Source organism: Macaca nemestrina, chromosome 4 (genome assembly GCF_043159975.1).
Source record: "Macaca nemestrina isolate mMacNem1 chromosome 4, mMacNem.hap1, whole genome shotgun sequence".
In the NCBI taxonomy this organism is placed as follows: Eukaryota; Metazoa; Chordata; class Mammalia; order Primates; family Cercopithecidae; genus Macaca; species Macaca nemestrina.
Genome location: NC_092128.1, coordinates 113,886,766 through 113,898,995, shown reverse-complemented (window position 1 = coordinate 113,898,995; position 12,230 = coordinate 113,886,766). Strand labels below are relative to the sequence as shown.

The window sequence follows — 12,230 nt, the reverse complement described above, 5'->3', positions numbered from 1 at the left end:
CTGTGTTCAACCATCTTCTCTCCTGCCTTCCTCTACCAGAATCAGGGAGGTGAAATGCTAAGTGTTTCCATCCAGGCGAGGCCATATGTGAGGGAACAGGGTATTAGCTGAGAAGGGCTTTTCTCCCAGGAAGAAAATGCAAAGTCCTGCAAGGAGAAGGCTTTTTTGGCCTGTTGCTTTCTTCCTGCCTGGAATTTTGACTTGAGGCTTTAACAGAGGAGGATGAGGCCATCTGCTAAGGATGGTGCAGTGGGCAGGCCTGGAGAGCTGGGAGCCCTGGGGGCTCACTCAACAGCAGCACTGCCTGGATCACCTCCCTCTGGACGTCTTGTTTGTGAGAAATATCAGAGCCAGTCAGATTTCCTCTTGCTTGGAGCCAAATACATACTTAACTGACATAATGGTAAGCAACGCCCGATCAAAGAAGGCCTTGAATGCTCTGCAGAGGAGCTATGACATTGACATTTGGACCCTGGGAACTGTTGTACAATTTAGGGGCTGAATGGACAGTTTTGCAGCAACACAAACCTTGGTTCAAATCTCCATTCAGCCAGTTACACACTGTTTAACTTGAGACATCAGTTATCCTCAGCCTGAGCCTTATCAGGCGGACATGAGATGAGGGATATTTTAGATGAATAACTCTAACTGCACCACGTGGGATGGAAGGGAGGCAGCCCAGAGCAGAGGGCTGGGGAGGATTTGCCAGTATTCTGCCAGAATAAAATCAGTCTTAATCAAAGCTTCAGAAATCATTTCAGAACTTAAAGTGTATTCTAGTTGATGTTTTTAGCCAAAAAACATTCTGATGGTGCTGGATTTTCCAAACATTCTCTGCCACTTAAAACACCTTTATGACTAAATGTCTTAGAATAGGTTCCACTAAAGTCCTTCAGAAGAGAGAAGCCTTCCCTCTCATACAAAATAAATTCCTGTGGTATCTTTTATTATCCCTAGGAATGTAGGGAAGAGTTCAGAAATAATTGATGAGCACAGCCAGGACTGAATAAACAAATTAAGATTCATTATTCCATTCGAGTGGTGCTATCAGTGTTTTAGAATCCGTTGATAACCAGCGCTAGGAGGAAGTTTCAGTACAAGTCTATTTCCCTCATGTCTACTTCAAAGCTCTAACGAAGCTCTTCTGGGAAACCTGGGAGAGGGTTAATTAAGCCCAGGAAGGGAGTGGTATGATTTAATAGATAATAAAAAATATTTGCTCTCATATGTCTAATTATGTTTTCTTGTCAAGGATGCTTGAAAGCTCTAAGTCAGAGATGATCTACTCTGAAAAATAAAGGAAGAAATCCTCTCCAAAGCAAGTTCCTTCAGTGGGAGCATGTTTCCATCAATAATAGGCTGAGGAGGGTAATCTAAGCCTCAGGTGGAGGATAACTGATCTCTCAAATTTATAAAACTATTAACTGGCCAAGCTGGGATTAGAATTCGGGTTTCTATGACTATAAAAGTGTACTTTTAACCTACATTATACTCCATCCACTCTCATGACCTAGGCCTCCCCGCCCCTCAACTACATGGTTTGGGGGTTATAGCTTCAAACTCAGGTCTGGCAGGGAGGCAGCCAAATGGGTGGTGATGACTTTCTTTTTTCTTTCTTTTTCAGAGACAGGGTCTCGCTCTGTTACCCAGCTTGGAGTGCAGTGGCATGATCCCAGCTCACTACAACCTCTGCCTGTGAGGCTCAAGAAATCCTCCCACATCAGCCTCTCCAGTAGCTGGGACCACAGGCACACACCGCCATGCTCAGCTAATTTTGTTTTGTTTTGTTTTGTTTTGGTAGAGACAGAGTTTTGCCATGTTGCCCAGGCTGGTCTTGAACTTCTGGAGTCAAGTGATTCACCTGCCCTAGCCTTCCTAAGTGCTGGTATTATAAGTGCAGGCTACCTCGCCTGGCCAAATAAGTGGTGACAACTTTCTGTGTGTCCTTTAGGAGAGAACTTTGAGGACCCTCCAAACCCCTGGCAAAGGCGACACTTTTAGGAGTGAAGAAGGGCCTTTGTAGACAACACAGACTATTCAATACTCTAGCAAGCTGCCCAGCCCCGTGCAAACCATGAAGATGGGATAAACCATTAGGCTTCACTATCTATTTAAATCAAATAATATTTAACCCAACCAGGGATATTCTAGGGCTTACTTATTCACCTATCCCAGGAACCTGATAGTTTTAGAATCTCTGGAACTGGTCTAGAAGGCTACATGTGAGATTTGACACCCTTGCTCAAGGATCATGTGCATGGTAAGAGCTGTGGAGAAACTGGAAGGCTCTGATCACAACTCTTCTCTTCCTTCTCCCACACGAAGGGCAGAGGGAAAGGCCGTCCTTCTCATGGCATGGGTTCTGAATCAGAAGAGGCTACTGCATGCAGTGCAATGAAAAGTGTGTTAGTTCTGTCTGGGGAGACTTGATCAAGATCCCTGAGTTGCAACTGCTGGAGAACATGGCTCCCTTCTAAGACCATGACAGCCACAGATTCAGCAGCAGAGCCCAGGGCTCCATGAATGGAGGGAAGGAGGAGAGCTGGTTCATAGTCAGCCCTTTCACTTTGTTACTTGGGCTTCTTTTCAGGGCCCACAGCACTCACCTCGGCCTGCCAGATGGGGTTCACGGTGTTGCCTATGATCTTGGATCTCCTCTCCTGTCCATGGTGAGGGAGGGCGGGGAAGATGCTGTGCTTCCCAGGCTGAATGGAAATCTTCAGATAAGGGTCTGGGTTGAAAAACATCCCTTTCTTCAACCCCATGGCTTGGAAATCTATAAAATAAAGGATACTTTAATTTAAATATGTTTTAGGGAGGTTAACAACTGGCACTTGGTAACTACACCTTTCATGAGAGGACCGTTGGCCCTTATGAACTAGATCTCTAGTGTTACTCAGGCAGGTAAATGGGCTGGGGTGAAGGAGTGAGGGTCACCCCAGGAAACGTGGGTAGCCCAGGGAGACAAAGTTCAACTTTGGAAATTTGATGGGTCTGGGTGTAAAATTCCTTTGCAAGGTGAAGACATTAAAAAAATAAGGGTTGGAGTCTCACAATATATGTGGGCCTCATTGAGTAAGGTGAGAGAATTGGCAGAAATAAAGAGAGAGAAGAGGATGAAAAGAGCACAGAGCGTGGACAATGGAGGAAAGAACAAACAAGACCTGGCCTCCATGGGGCTGAGTGCAGTCAACGAGGAGAGTTCTGAGAAACCCTGCTGCCAGGGAGGGCAGGGCTTTGAAAACCAAGCTGTTCTGTTTAATTGAAGATATCTGACCATGTACAATTTCATGCTGCGCAAGGAGAGAGAGACAGAAAGAGTGTGTGTGCACAAGATCATTTATGGCAATGGTTTATAGTTGGATAATTTGAAATCACATTATATTTATTAGAAATATATTTATGATGTCAAGGAATATAATTTTTTTTTTTTTTTTTTGAGATGGAGTCACCCAGGCTGAAGTATAGTGGTGGGATCTTGGCTCACTGCAAACTCTGCCTCCCGGGTTCAAGCATTTCTTCCTGCCTCAGCCTCTCGAGTAGCTGGGATTACAAGTGCCTACCACCATGCCTCATGCCCGGTGAATTTTTGTATTTTTGGTAGAGACGCGTTTTCACCATGTTGGCCAGGCTGGTCTTGAACTCCTGACCTCAGGTGATCCACCCGCCTCAGCCTCCCAAAGTGCTGGGATTACAGGTGTGAGCCACCGCGCCCAGCCAAGGAATGTAATTTTTAAAGCTTTTTCTATTGTTGAAGTATTTTTCAAACAAAATTATTTACATTTATACACAAGTGTAACAAATGGAGGTAAAGATACACAGGATCAGGGATTCCCAGTCAAGGTATAAGTTGTGAGGGGTTTCAATAATTTGTTACTGATGAAAAAGCACAGATGTTTTCATATGCATTTATTTAAAAGTTATTTTGAGTTGATCCAAGGTTATCTGCTTAATAAAATTATTCCTACTCTCTGGCATGATAATATATTACTGCTCTGTGAAAGGGCCATATAGTCAAAATGGCCCCCAAATGCCAAAGGAGTTGAGAAACCAAAGAACGAGGCAGACAAATCCAGTTTGTCGGTAAAAGGAGTTTTATCAGGGAACTCACAGACAAGCATGGTCTTGGGCTGCAGGAGACTGGTAGATCTCTGCACTGTTACTCGCCAGATCCAGGGCTTATGTACCATAGGGAAGGGGTAAATAAGCCACTGCTCTGTGCAAGACAATGAAAGGCAGCCCTCCAGAACAGGCAGGAATGCTGCCTGCATCACAGCCTGTTGTTTCTGCCATAACGTCAAGGTTGACATGTTCTTACACTAGAGACAGTGGATAAAGTAGGAAGAGGAGGCATTCACAGGACTGGGGGTGATCAGAAGTCAACACAGTGGATTCACATCCACAGTGGAGTCACTTTCACCCCCACACTTGCCAATGAAAGAAAGAAGGCAAGAAGTACAAGCATCACAGAAATTTGCAAAACCCAGGCCACATCTGCAGGAATATGTGTAGACAGAAGTTAACATAGCAGCCTGACACTACTCAACTGTTTATTTGGTTGGCTCTTGGCTAATGTCTAGAAACTTGGATTTCAAGAGGGCTCCTACCTTCCCAGAACTGGTAAGAGTGGCTCACTGTGCCTTAAGTGTTTGTGTAAATGATGTGGCTTATGGTGAACACTGCTTTCCTTCTGGGAGGCTGGAAGTTTGGTGTGGGCTAAGCAGAAGATGCACACATGACCAGCACCGCCCCCACTGTCCCCCAACACCTCACTGAGTAGAAACCCTGTCTCTTGTCTCTAAGAAGCTTCCCTGGTAGATAGCATTTCCACATGTTGTCACAGTTCATCCTGGGGGAATGAAGCATGTCTGTGTAACTCCACCGGGAGAGGCCCATTGGAAACTTGTTCCTGGGTTCCTCTAGACTTTGCCCTAAGCACCTTTACCCTTAGCTGATTTTGCTAAGTATCCTTTCACTGTAATAAGTCATACCAAGAGTATAACTAGATGCTGAGTCTCGTGAGTCCTCCTAGCAAATTGTTGAACCTAGGGGTGGTCTTGGAGACCCTGACTTATTAGAGTGTGAAAGACATATACATATATATGTATATATGTGTTACATATATACATATATGTGTTACATATATATATGTTACTATATATATAAAATTCATCATAAAATAGTGACTACCATTGCCTCCACCACCACCTACCGTTTATTTGCTATCTACTAAATTCTGGGAACCATTCTAAGCACTTAAAATACATTTTCTGATTTAATCCTGACCACAAACTCCACAAGGTAGAGATTATATCCTTAATACAAGGAAGAGAAAATGAAGGCTTACAGATTGTCAGGGCTGGTCGACATCAGAGATAAGATTTGAACCTGCCTCTTTGATTCCGAAGTCTGTGCTTTTGTTTGTCTGTTTGTTTTGAGACGGAGTTTCACTCTTGTAGCCCAGGCTGGAGTGCAATGGTGTAATCTTGGCTCACTGCAACCTCTGCCTCCTGGGTTCAAGCAATTCTCCCGCCTCAACCCACTGAGTAGCTGGGAGTACAGTTGCTCGCCACCACCCTTGGCTAATTTTTTGTATTTTTAGTAGGAATAGGGTTGCATCATGTTGGCCAGCTGGTCTTGAACTCTTGACCTAGGGTGCTCCACCTTGGACTCCCAAAGTGCTGGGATTACAGGTGTGAGCCACCGTGCCCAGCCCAAAGTCTGTGCTTTTAATCAATCTGTTATATTGTCTTTTTATAAAAATGTCAACTTTGGCATTGGTTAAATTCTCAACTATAAATGAGTCTTTTTCGATACACTTTGTTCTGTTCTATCAAACAACTTGTCCATATCTGCACCAACATGTTTTTATCAAATGTTTGATAGCTGCTAAATTAAGTCACTCTTATTGTTCTTATTTTTTTAAAAAAGAAAACACCTTTCTTTATCACTCAGCCATTTATTGTTCCAGATGAATCTTATTAAATTTTAATAACTCCTTTCAAAACACTTAGATTTTTATTAGAACTGCAATGAATTTATACATTAGCTTTGGGATAATTAGTAGCTTTAGAAAACACAGACTTCCACTCAAGGGCACATGTTTCTTCATTTGTACAGGTCTTCTTTCCTGTCCTTCAGCAAATGTTTACACTTTCCTTTATAAAGACTTACGTATTTAAGTTCAGTCTGAATACTCAATGAGATATACGTTTCATGGAATAAAAGTATTTGAAAACTGCTGCAATAGGAGGTATAATTTTAAAGGCACTGGACTGCTAGTCATTTGGGAACACTCACTATTGAACTTTGTAACTTTGAGTAAACCAATTTAACTCTTTCAGGTCTTAATGTTTTCCACTGTGAGACTGTTGGGAGAAATGTCCATAAGAGCATGTAGAGTTCTAGAATTTTCCAAAAGTAAATGCTACGTTAAAGGAGAATAGTTAATTTCCTCTCATTTTTGCCTGTATTTTTTGGTTCTGGTGATAAACATATGTACATTTATTACAATACTTAAAAATCTAGAATAAAAAATAGGATTTTAAAGTTATTTCAAATAACTAATGGAAATAATTATTTATTTCAAGTAAGTACCCCCTCCCCACCAGTGGCAACCTTTGCCAAACCTTATTTCCTCCTAGTATTTTTCTTTGCACGGTTGAGAACATATTGCATATTCATTATTGCATCCAAGATTTTTCTTTTGACTTGCATTATATGTGTAAGACACCAGAATATATCACCCCATTATATGTGAGAGCCCGGGAAACAACATCCCAAAATCTGTGACTTTGGTATAAGGATTATTTAGAGCTGAAGACAACTGAGAAGAAGTAGATAAAAGAAAAGCTCTTTGCCCTCTTGCTATTTTCCCAAAAGCAGGGCATAAATTTACAAAGGTGTCCCTCTTCCGCTTTCTACCAGGGGGATCAAAGGTTGATCACCAGAGATGACTTCAGACCAGTACCAACCAGGAGACAGCACCAGATGAATCTGCATAATAAACTGTACTAAACAGCATCTATCTACCATACCATAGCCTTCCCAGAACTTGCTGCCCTTGAAGACTCAAAGTCCTTTTCCTTTGCCCTGTCACTTCACTAAAAATTGAACCATTCTTTGTTGAAGACATTATATAAGCTGAAATTCTAAACCATATCTTTGAGATTTACTCATTTTCCCTGGGTATCTCCTATGTATACATAAGATATACATGTTAATAACTTGTTTGTTTTTCTCTTATTAATCTATCTTCTGTTACAGGGGGTCCTCAGCCAAGAACTTAAGAAAACTAGAGGAAAAATTATTTCCCACACCAACAACATCATAAGGATGTTCCTATGCCTTTTAGAACATTTTGTATACACAATTCTTAAGGGTATACAGTATTTAATAAATTGACTCTATGGTAATTTATTTAACCAAGCCCTAATTTTGAATATTTAAGTTGTCTCCAATATATTTGTAAATAAATCTTTGTTTGCATTTCTGATTTTTTCAGTTAGAATGCTAAAAGTGTACTTCATTGAAAATTAAAGTGATAATATTTACCTAGAAAATGTGTTACCTCCAGGAAGTGGTAAAAACAGGAAATATAAAAAGACTTGACAATTAAAGCATTTGCATGAGCAATCTTGCTTTGATATGTTCATTGTACTTTTGGAGCTTTCTAAGATGGCAATTCCATCATCTACTTTCTGGTTATTTCTCCTTTCAAACCCTAAAAAGAAAATCAGTCTTTTTATATTGCAATGTCTCCAATTCTCAAGTTTTCTTGGATTTTATCTCCGTATGCTGGAGTACATGCTCACATATTATTTTGAAGTGAGGTGTAAGGGTGGAGTCTTTGAGCCCTTATAAACCTGAGGGTGTTCCTCTTGCCCTCCCACATAAATGAAAATCTGGTGGACATGGAAATCTTGGGTAAAAAAATTCTCCCCTTAGAACTTGTGAAATGGGAGAGTTCCCTCACCCCACCTCCCCCGCACAGGACATGCAACAGGGGTGTGGCTCCTATGCTCAAACCCCTTACGGGAGAGGGAACATGCAGACAGGCAGGTGCAGGAGCTGGGGTGAGTGCTTTTGGGCTCCGGCCCTGAGGTAGCATCTAGGGGAGGGTGTCTGTGACTCCTGAAGCCCCAATGGGTACGTTACAGTGCTCCTTTAGCTCTGCTGTCTGCGGGTGGCTTAAGTGTTAACCAACTCATTGCCCTTTTGGTATCTGGATCCTTATCTGGCGTCCAGGAAGAATCAGATCACACACCAACTCAAAGGATGGTGAATGCAGGGGTTTTAGTGATTGGTGGAGGCAGCTCTCAGCAGGATGAATGGGGAGCTAGAAAGAGGATGGAGTGGGAAGATGATCTTCCCCTGGAGTTTGGCTGTCCCTCAGCTGATCTCCTCTTCGACCTTCCCCAGCTGAACTCCTCTCAACATTCGGATGCTCCTTCTCTTCTCTCCTTCTCTGCCGTGCCACTCTTCTGTTGCTCTGCTCTTCTGTTCATCTGCTTGTGGAGCCTGGGATATGGGGCTTATATGGGTACAAGAAAGAGGGGCATGGCGGGCCAAAAGGCAACATTTGGGTGTGAAAACATGAATGCCTGTTCCCATTTAGGGCCGTGGGTTTCCAGGATTGAGCGTGGGGCCTTTGCTGGGGAACTGCCCTCTTCTATCCTGTATTTCCCTGTCTCCTGTCCTTATCACTTGGTAGGCTTTGCTTCTTTATTTTGGCATCTCAGAAGACAAGTCTGAGATTAGCATGAGGATTGTTCTTTTGTACGTATCATGCATTTTCAGCCCAGATGTCTACTGTGGCTATATTTGAAAAAAAAAAAATCTTTTTAAATGAGATTTGTCTAGGTGTTGGTCTCTTCATATACATTTCTTTTTCTGAGCACCTGATGGTCTTCTTTAATTTAAATACTCAAAATTATCTTCAACTTAAGCAAGTTTTCTTCTATTACTGTTTCTGTTCAGTTTGTTCTGATTTCTTCATCAAAAACATTGATTATGTGTTGGCTTTGTATGTGCCATTCATATTTTTTCCCTCATCCATTTTGGGCTTTGCCCTTCATTGATGCCTTCTGGGAGAGACTCTCAAGAGACTGTCATATCACTGATTCCCTTTCTGTAGTGGTGCTTGTGCTCTGTACTGCTTTTGCAGGCTTTTAATTCTGTGATTGTACTTTTTAGAGTTTATTTTAAATCTCTTATTGACTGTGGTAGACCCCACAAAGATGTTCACATCCTAATCCTTGGAGCCTATGAATATGTTACCTTATATGGTAAAAGGGACTCTGCAGAGTGATTAAGTTAAGGATCTTGCAGTAGAGAGATTTATCTTGGACTGTCCAGGAGGGTGCAATGTAATCACAGAGTCCTTGTCAGATGGAGGCAGGAAGAGCAAAGTGAGGAGACGGCAATGTGATGAGAGAAGCAGAGATTGGAGCAATGTAGCCATGAACCAAAGAATGCTGGCAGCCCCTAGAAGCTGAAAGAGGCAAGGGATGGATTTGCACCAGAGCCCCCAGAAGGAAGCAGCCTGGCTGACAGCTTGATTTTAGTCCCTTAACATTCATTCTGGACTTCTGACCTGTAGAACAGTAATAGTACATTTGTGTTGTTTAAGCCACTAAGTTGGTGGCAATTTGTTATAGCAGCAAGAGAAAGCAAATACACTTGACTTTCTAAGTTTCTATTTTTGCAAGCTTTAAAAAACTCCCTTATCATCTTTTCTCATCTTTGATCTCTTAGTTAATATGCTCTGTACTTCCCTCTATTTTGTTGAGGGTACAAGCAGATGAGTGATAAATATTTTAGTTTTCTTTAGTAGGTATCTGTCAATAGAATAGTTTCTTTTTCTCTTGAGTATTATAGTCTTCAACTTTTTAATAGGGTAGAGTATTTTCTCCACACATTGTTCAAGTAAAAATTTCTATTGTTTACCTATGAGCATGTCATGTAGTCCTGGCATTTGTCCATCTTTAGTGAGTTTGGTTGTCCAACTGGTTGTTGCTGGAATCCTCAGCTCTGCTCTTATACTCAGAGCTGACCAGCATGGAGCAAATTTTTGATATTTTGTGGGCTTTGTTGATCTTTCTGTTTTGTCTTTTTTTTTTTTTGAGGCATGGAATTTATTTTTATTTTAGTCTTTTGAAGCAGGGTCTTGCTTTGTCACCCAGCCTGGAGTACAGTGGCACAATTAGAGCTCACTGCAGCCTCTAACTCCTGGGCTCAAGTGATCCTCCTGCCCCAGCCTCCTGAGTAGCTGGGACTATAGGTACATGCCACCATGGCTGGCTTTTTTAACTTTTTGTAGAGATGGGATCTTGTTATATTACGCAGGTGGTCTCAAACTACTGGGCTCAAGCAATCCTTCTGCCTTGGCCTCCCAAAGTGCTGGGATTATAGGTATGAACCACCATGCCTGGCCGCATGGAATTTATTTTGATAGTTTCAGCAGTATTTGCTTTTTGTCCTAGGCAGACATAGTGAACGCAACACACATATACACAGCCAACTATTAAGCATTATATATCCATGACCATTCCAAGCTTGCTCTGCTAGCTACTAACTTTATATCCCTAGTCACTTTCCTTTGCCGGGAATTGTTGTCTTGGAATAAATGTAGGAAAAGTGATGTGTTTGGGGACTGCAGGAGATGAACCAACCCTGATCACCTTATAAAGTAGCTTTGTGAACCAAGTTGGGGTGGTGGTGGCGGGGCTTCCTCCTCTGGTAGGTCTGTGAGCCCATGTCCTCATGGCAGAGGCAAAGCAGAGATGAAGGAATAGAGACTGTCCCCTCCACAGCCCTGCCCTGCTCACTGTGCATGGCATTCCTCTTGGGCTTCACGACTTGGACTTCACTGGAGCTTTGGTTAGTGATAATTCCTCTTGGTTTCTGGCACATAGTTGTGCAGCATTCCTTGTTTTTACTGTTTTTGAAGGTTGGTTCTAATAATTGTTATTTCTTAAGCATTTCAATAGGAGTTGCTAGCTTTTGCCTTAGAAATAAAAATTAGTGAGCTGAAACCACCATTGCAAAATTATAACTGAGACAGTGAAAGAAATCTGACCTAACCAACTCCACCTTGTGTCTAACCTATAAGCTATTTTTGTTCATTCCTGGGCACAGGCCCAATTAACTTTGGGAGGAACTTAGTTTATGGTTTACCTTTGAAACAAAAACAATAGCAGACCTTTCCTGAAACAAACCCCCTTCTCGCCTGGAGACTAGACTGCATTTGTAGGACTAACAAATTAGTCAAAAGATTATAAATTATGATTTAGGAGTCATGCAGCTGGAGGCTACAAGATTCTGACTACTCCCAAATTGCTCCTGGAGGTAATGTCACTATTGTAAAACCTAAGATTAGTGCTTGAGATATTTTGCAGACCCTGTACTTGATGGATCAGCGGGCACCACCCAGGTGGCTAAACTGGCTCATCTGATCTTGTGGCCCCCACCCAGGAACTGACTCAGCACAGGAGGACAGCTTCAACTCCTTAGGATTTCATCTTCAACCCAACCCATCGGCACTCCTGACTCACTGGCCCCTACTCAACCAAACTATCCTTAAAAATTCTGATGCCCAAATTCTTGGGGAGACTGATTTGAGTGATACTAAAACTCTGGTCTCTTGCACAGCCGATTTTGTGTGAATTACTCTTTCTCTATTGCAATTCCCCTCTCTTGATAAATCGGCTCTGTCTAGGCAGTGGGCAAGGTAAACGCATTGGGTGGTTACAAGTTTTTTCTTCTTTTTTTTTTTTCTTCAGCATAGCTATACACATGCTAACACTGTCAATGGATCAAAACATATTTGCTTTACTGGGCTCACTTAGACTTGAAAGCCCAGTTAACAGTGTAGCTCCCAAGGAGGCACATGCACTTCATGTCTGTGACCCCTGGCATTCAAGGCCTGCAACATCTGTTGATTTGAAAAGCTAAGGTAGTAGTTTTCCAACTGTTGCTCAACAGAATCCTCAGGCTTTATGCTGCTGTGTCCCCTTAAAGACTGTTTAGGGTGGGATTGAGTGTGTGAGGCCCTGAGCTTTGTATATCTCATGTTAGCCAGAACAGCTCAGTTTTCCTTTTAAACATTTATTTATTTATTTATTTATTATTTATTTATTTATTTTTGAGATGGGGTCTCACTCTGTTGCTCAGGCTGGAGTACAGTGGTGCAATCTCAGCTCAATGCAACCTCCACTTCCCACGTTCAA

General features: G+C 42.1%; 1 protein-coding gene across 13 annotated transcripts in view; it reads right to left on the bottom strand.

The window, feature by feature from the left end:
• Nucleotides 1–12,230, bottom strand: part of LOC105494192 (HECT, C2 and WW domain containing E3 ubiquitin protein ligase 1) — a 468,767-nt gene that overhangs the window by 160,449 nt on the left and 296,088 nt on the right. For all 13 annotated transcript variants that reach the window (XM_011762396.3, XM_011762400.3, XM_024796674.2 and 10 more), the window contains one exon: nucleotides 2,607–2,776. In XM_011762396.3, the coding sequence (XP_011760698.2) occupies nucleotides 2,607–2,776 (170 nt within the window). The remainder of the gene's footprint in view (nucleotides 1–2,606; nucleotides 2,777–12,230) is intronic.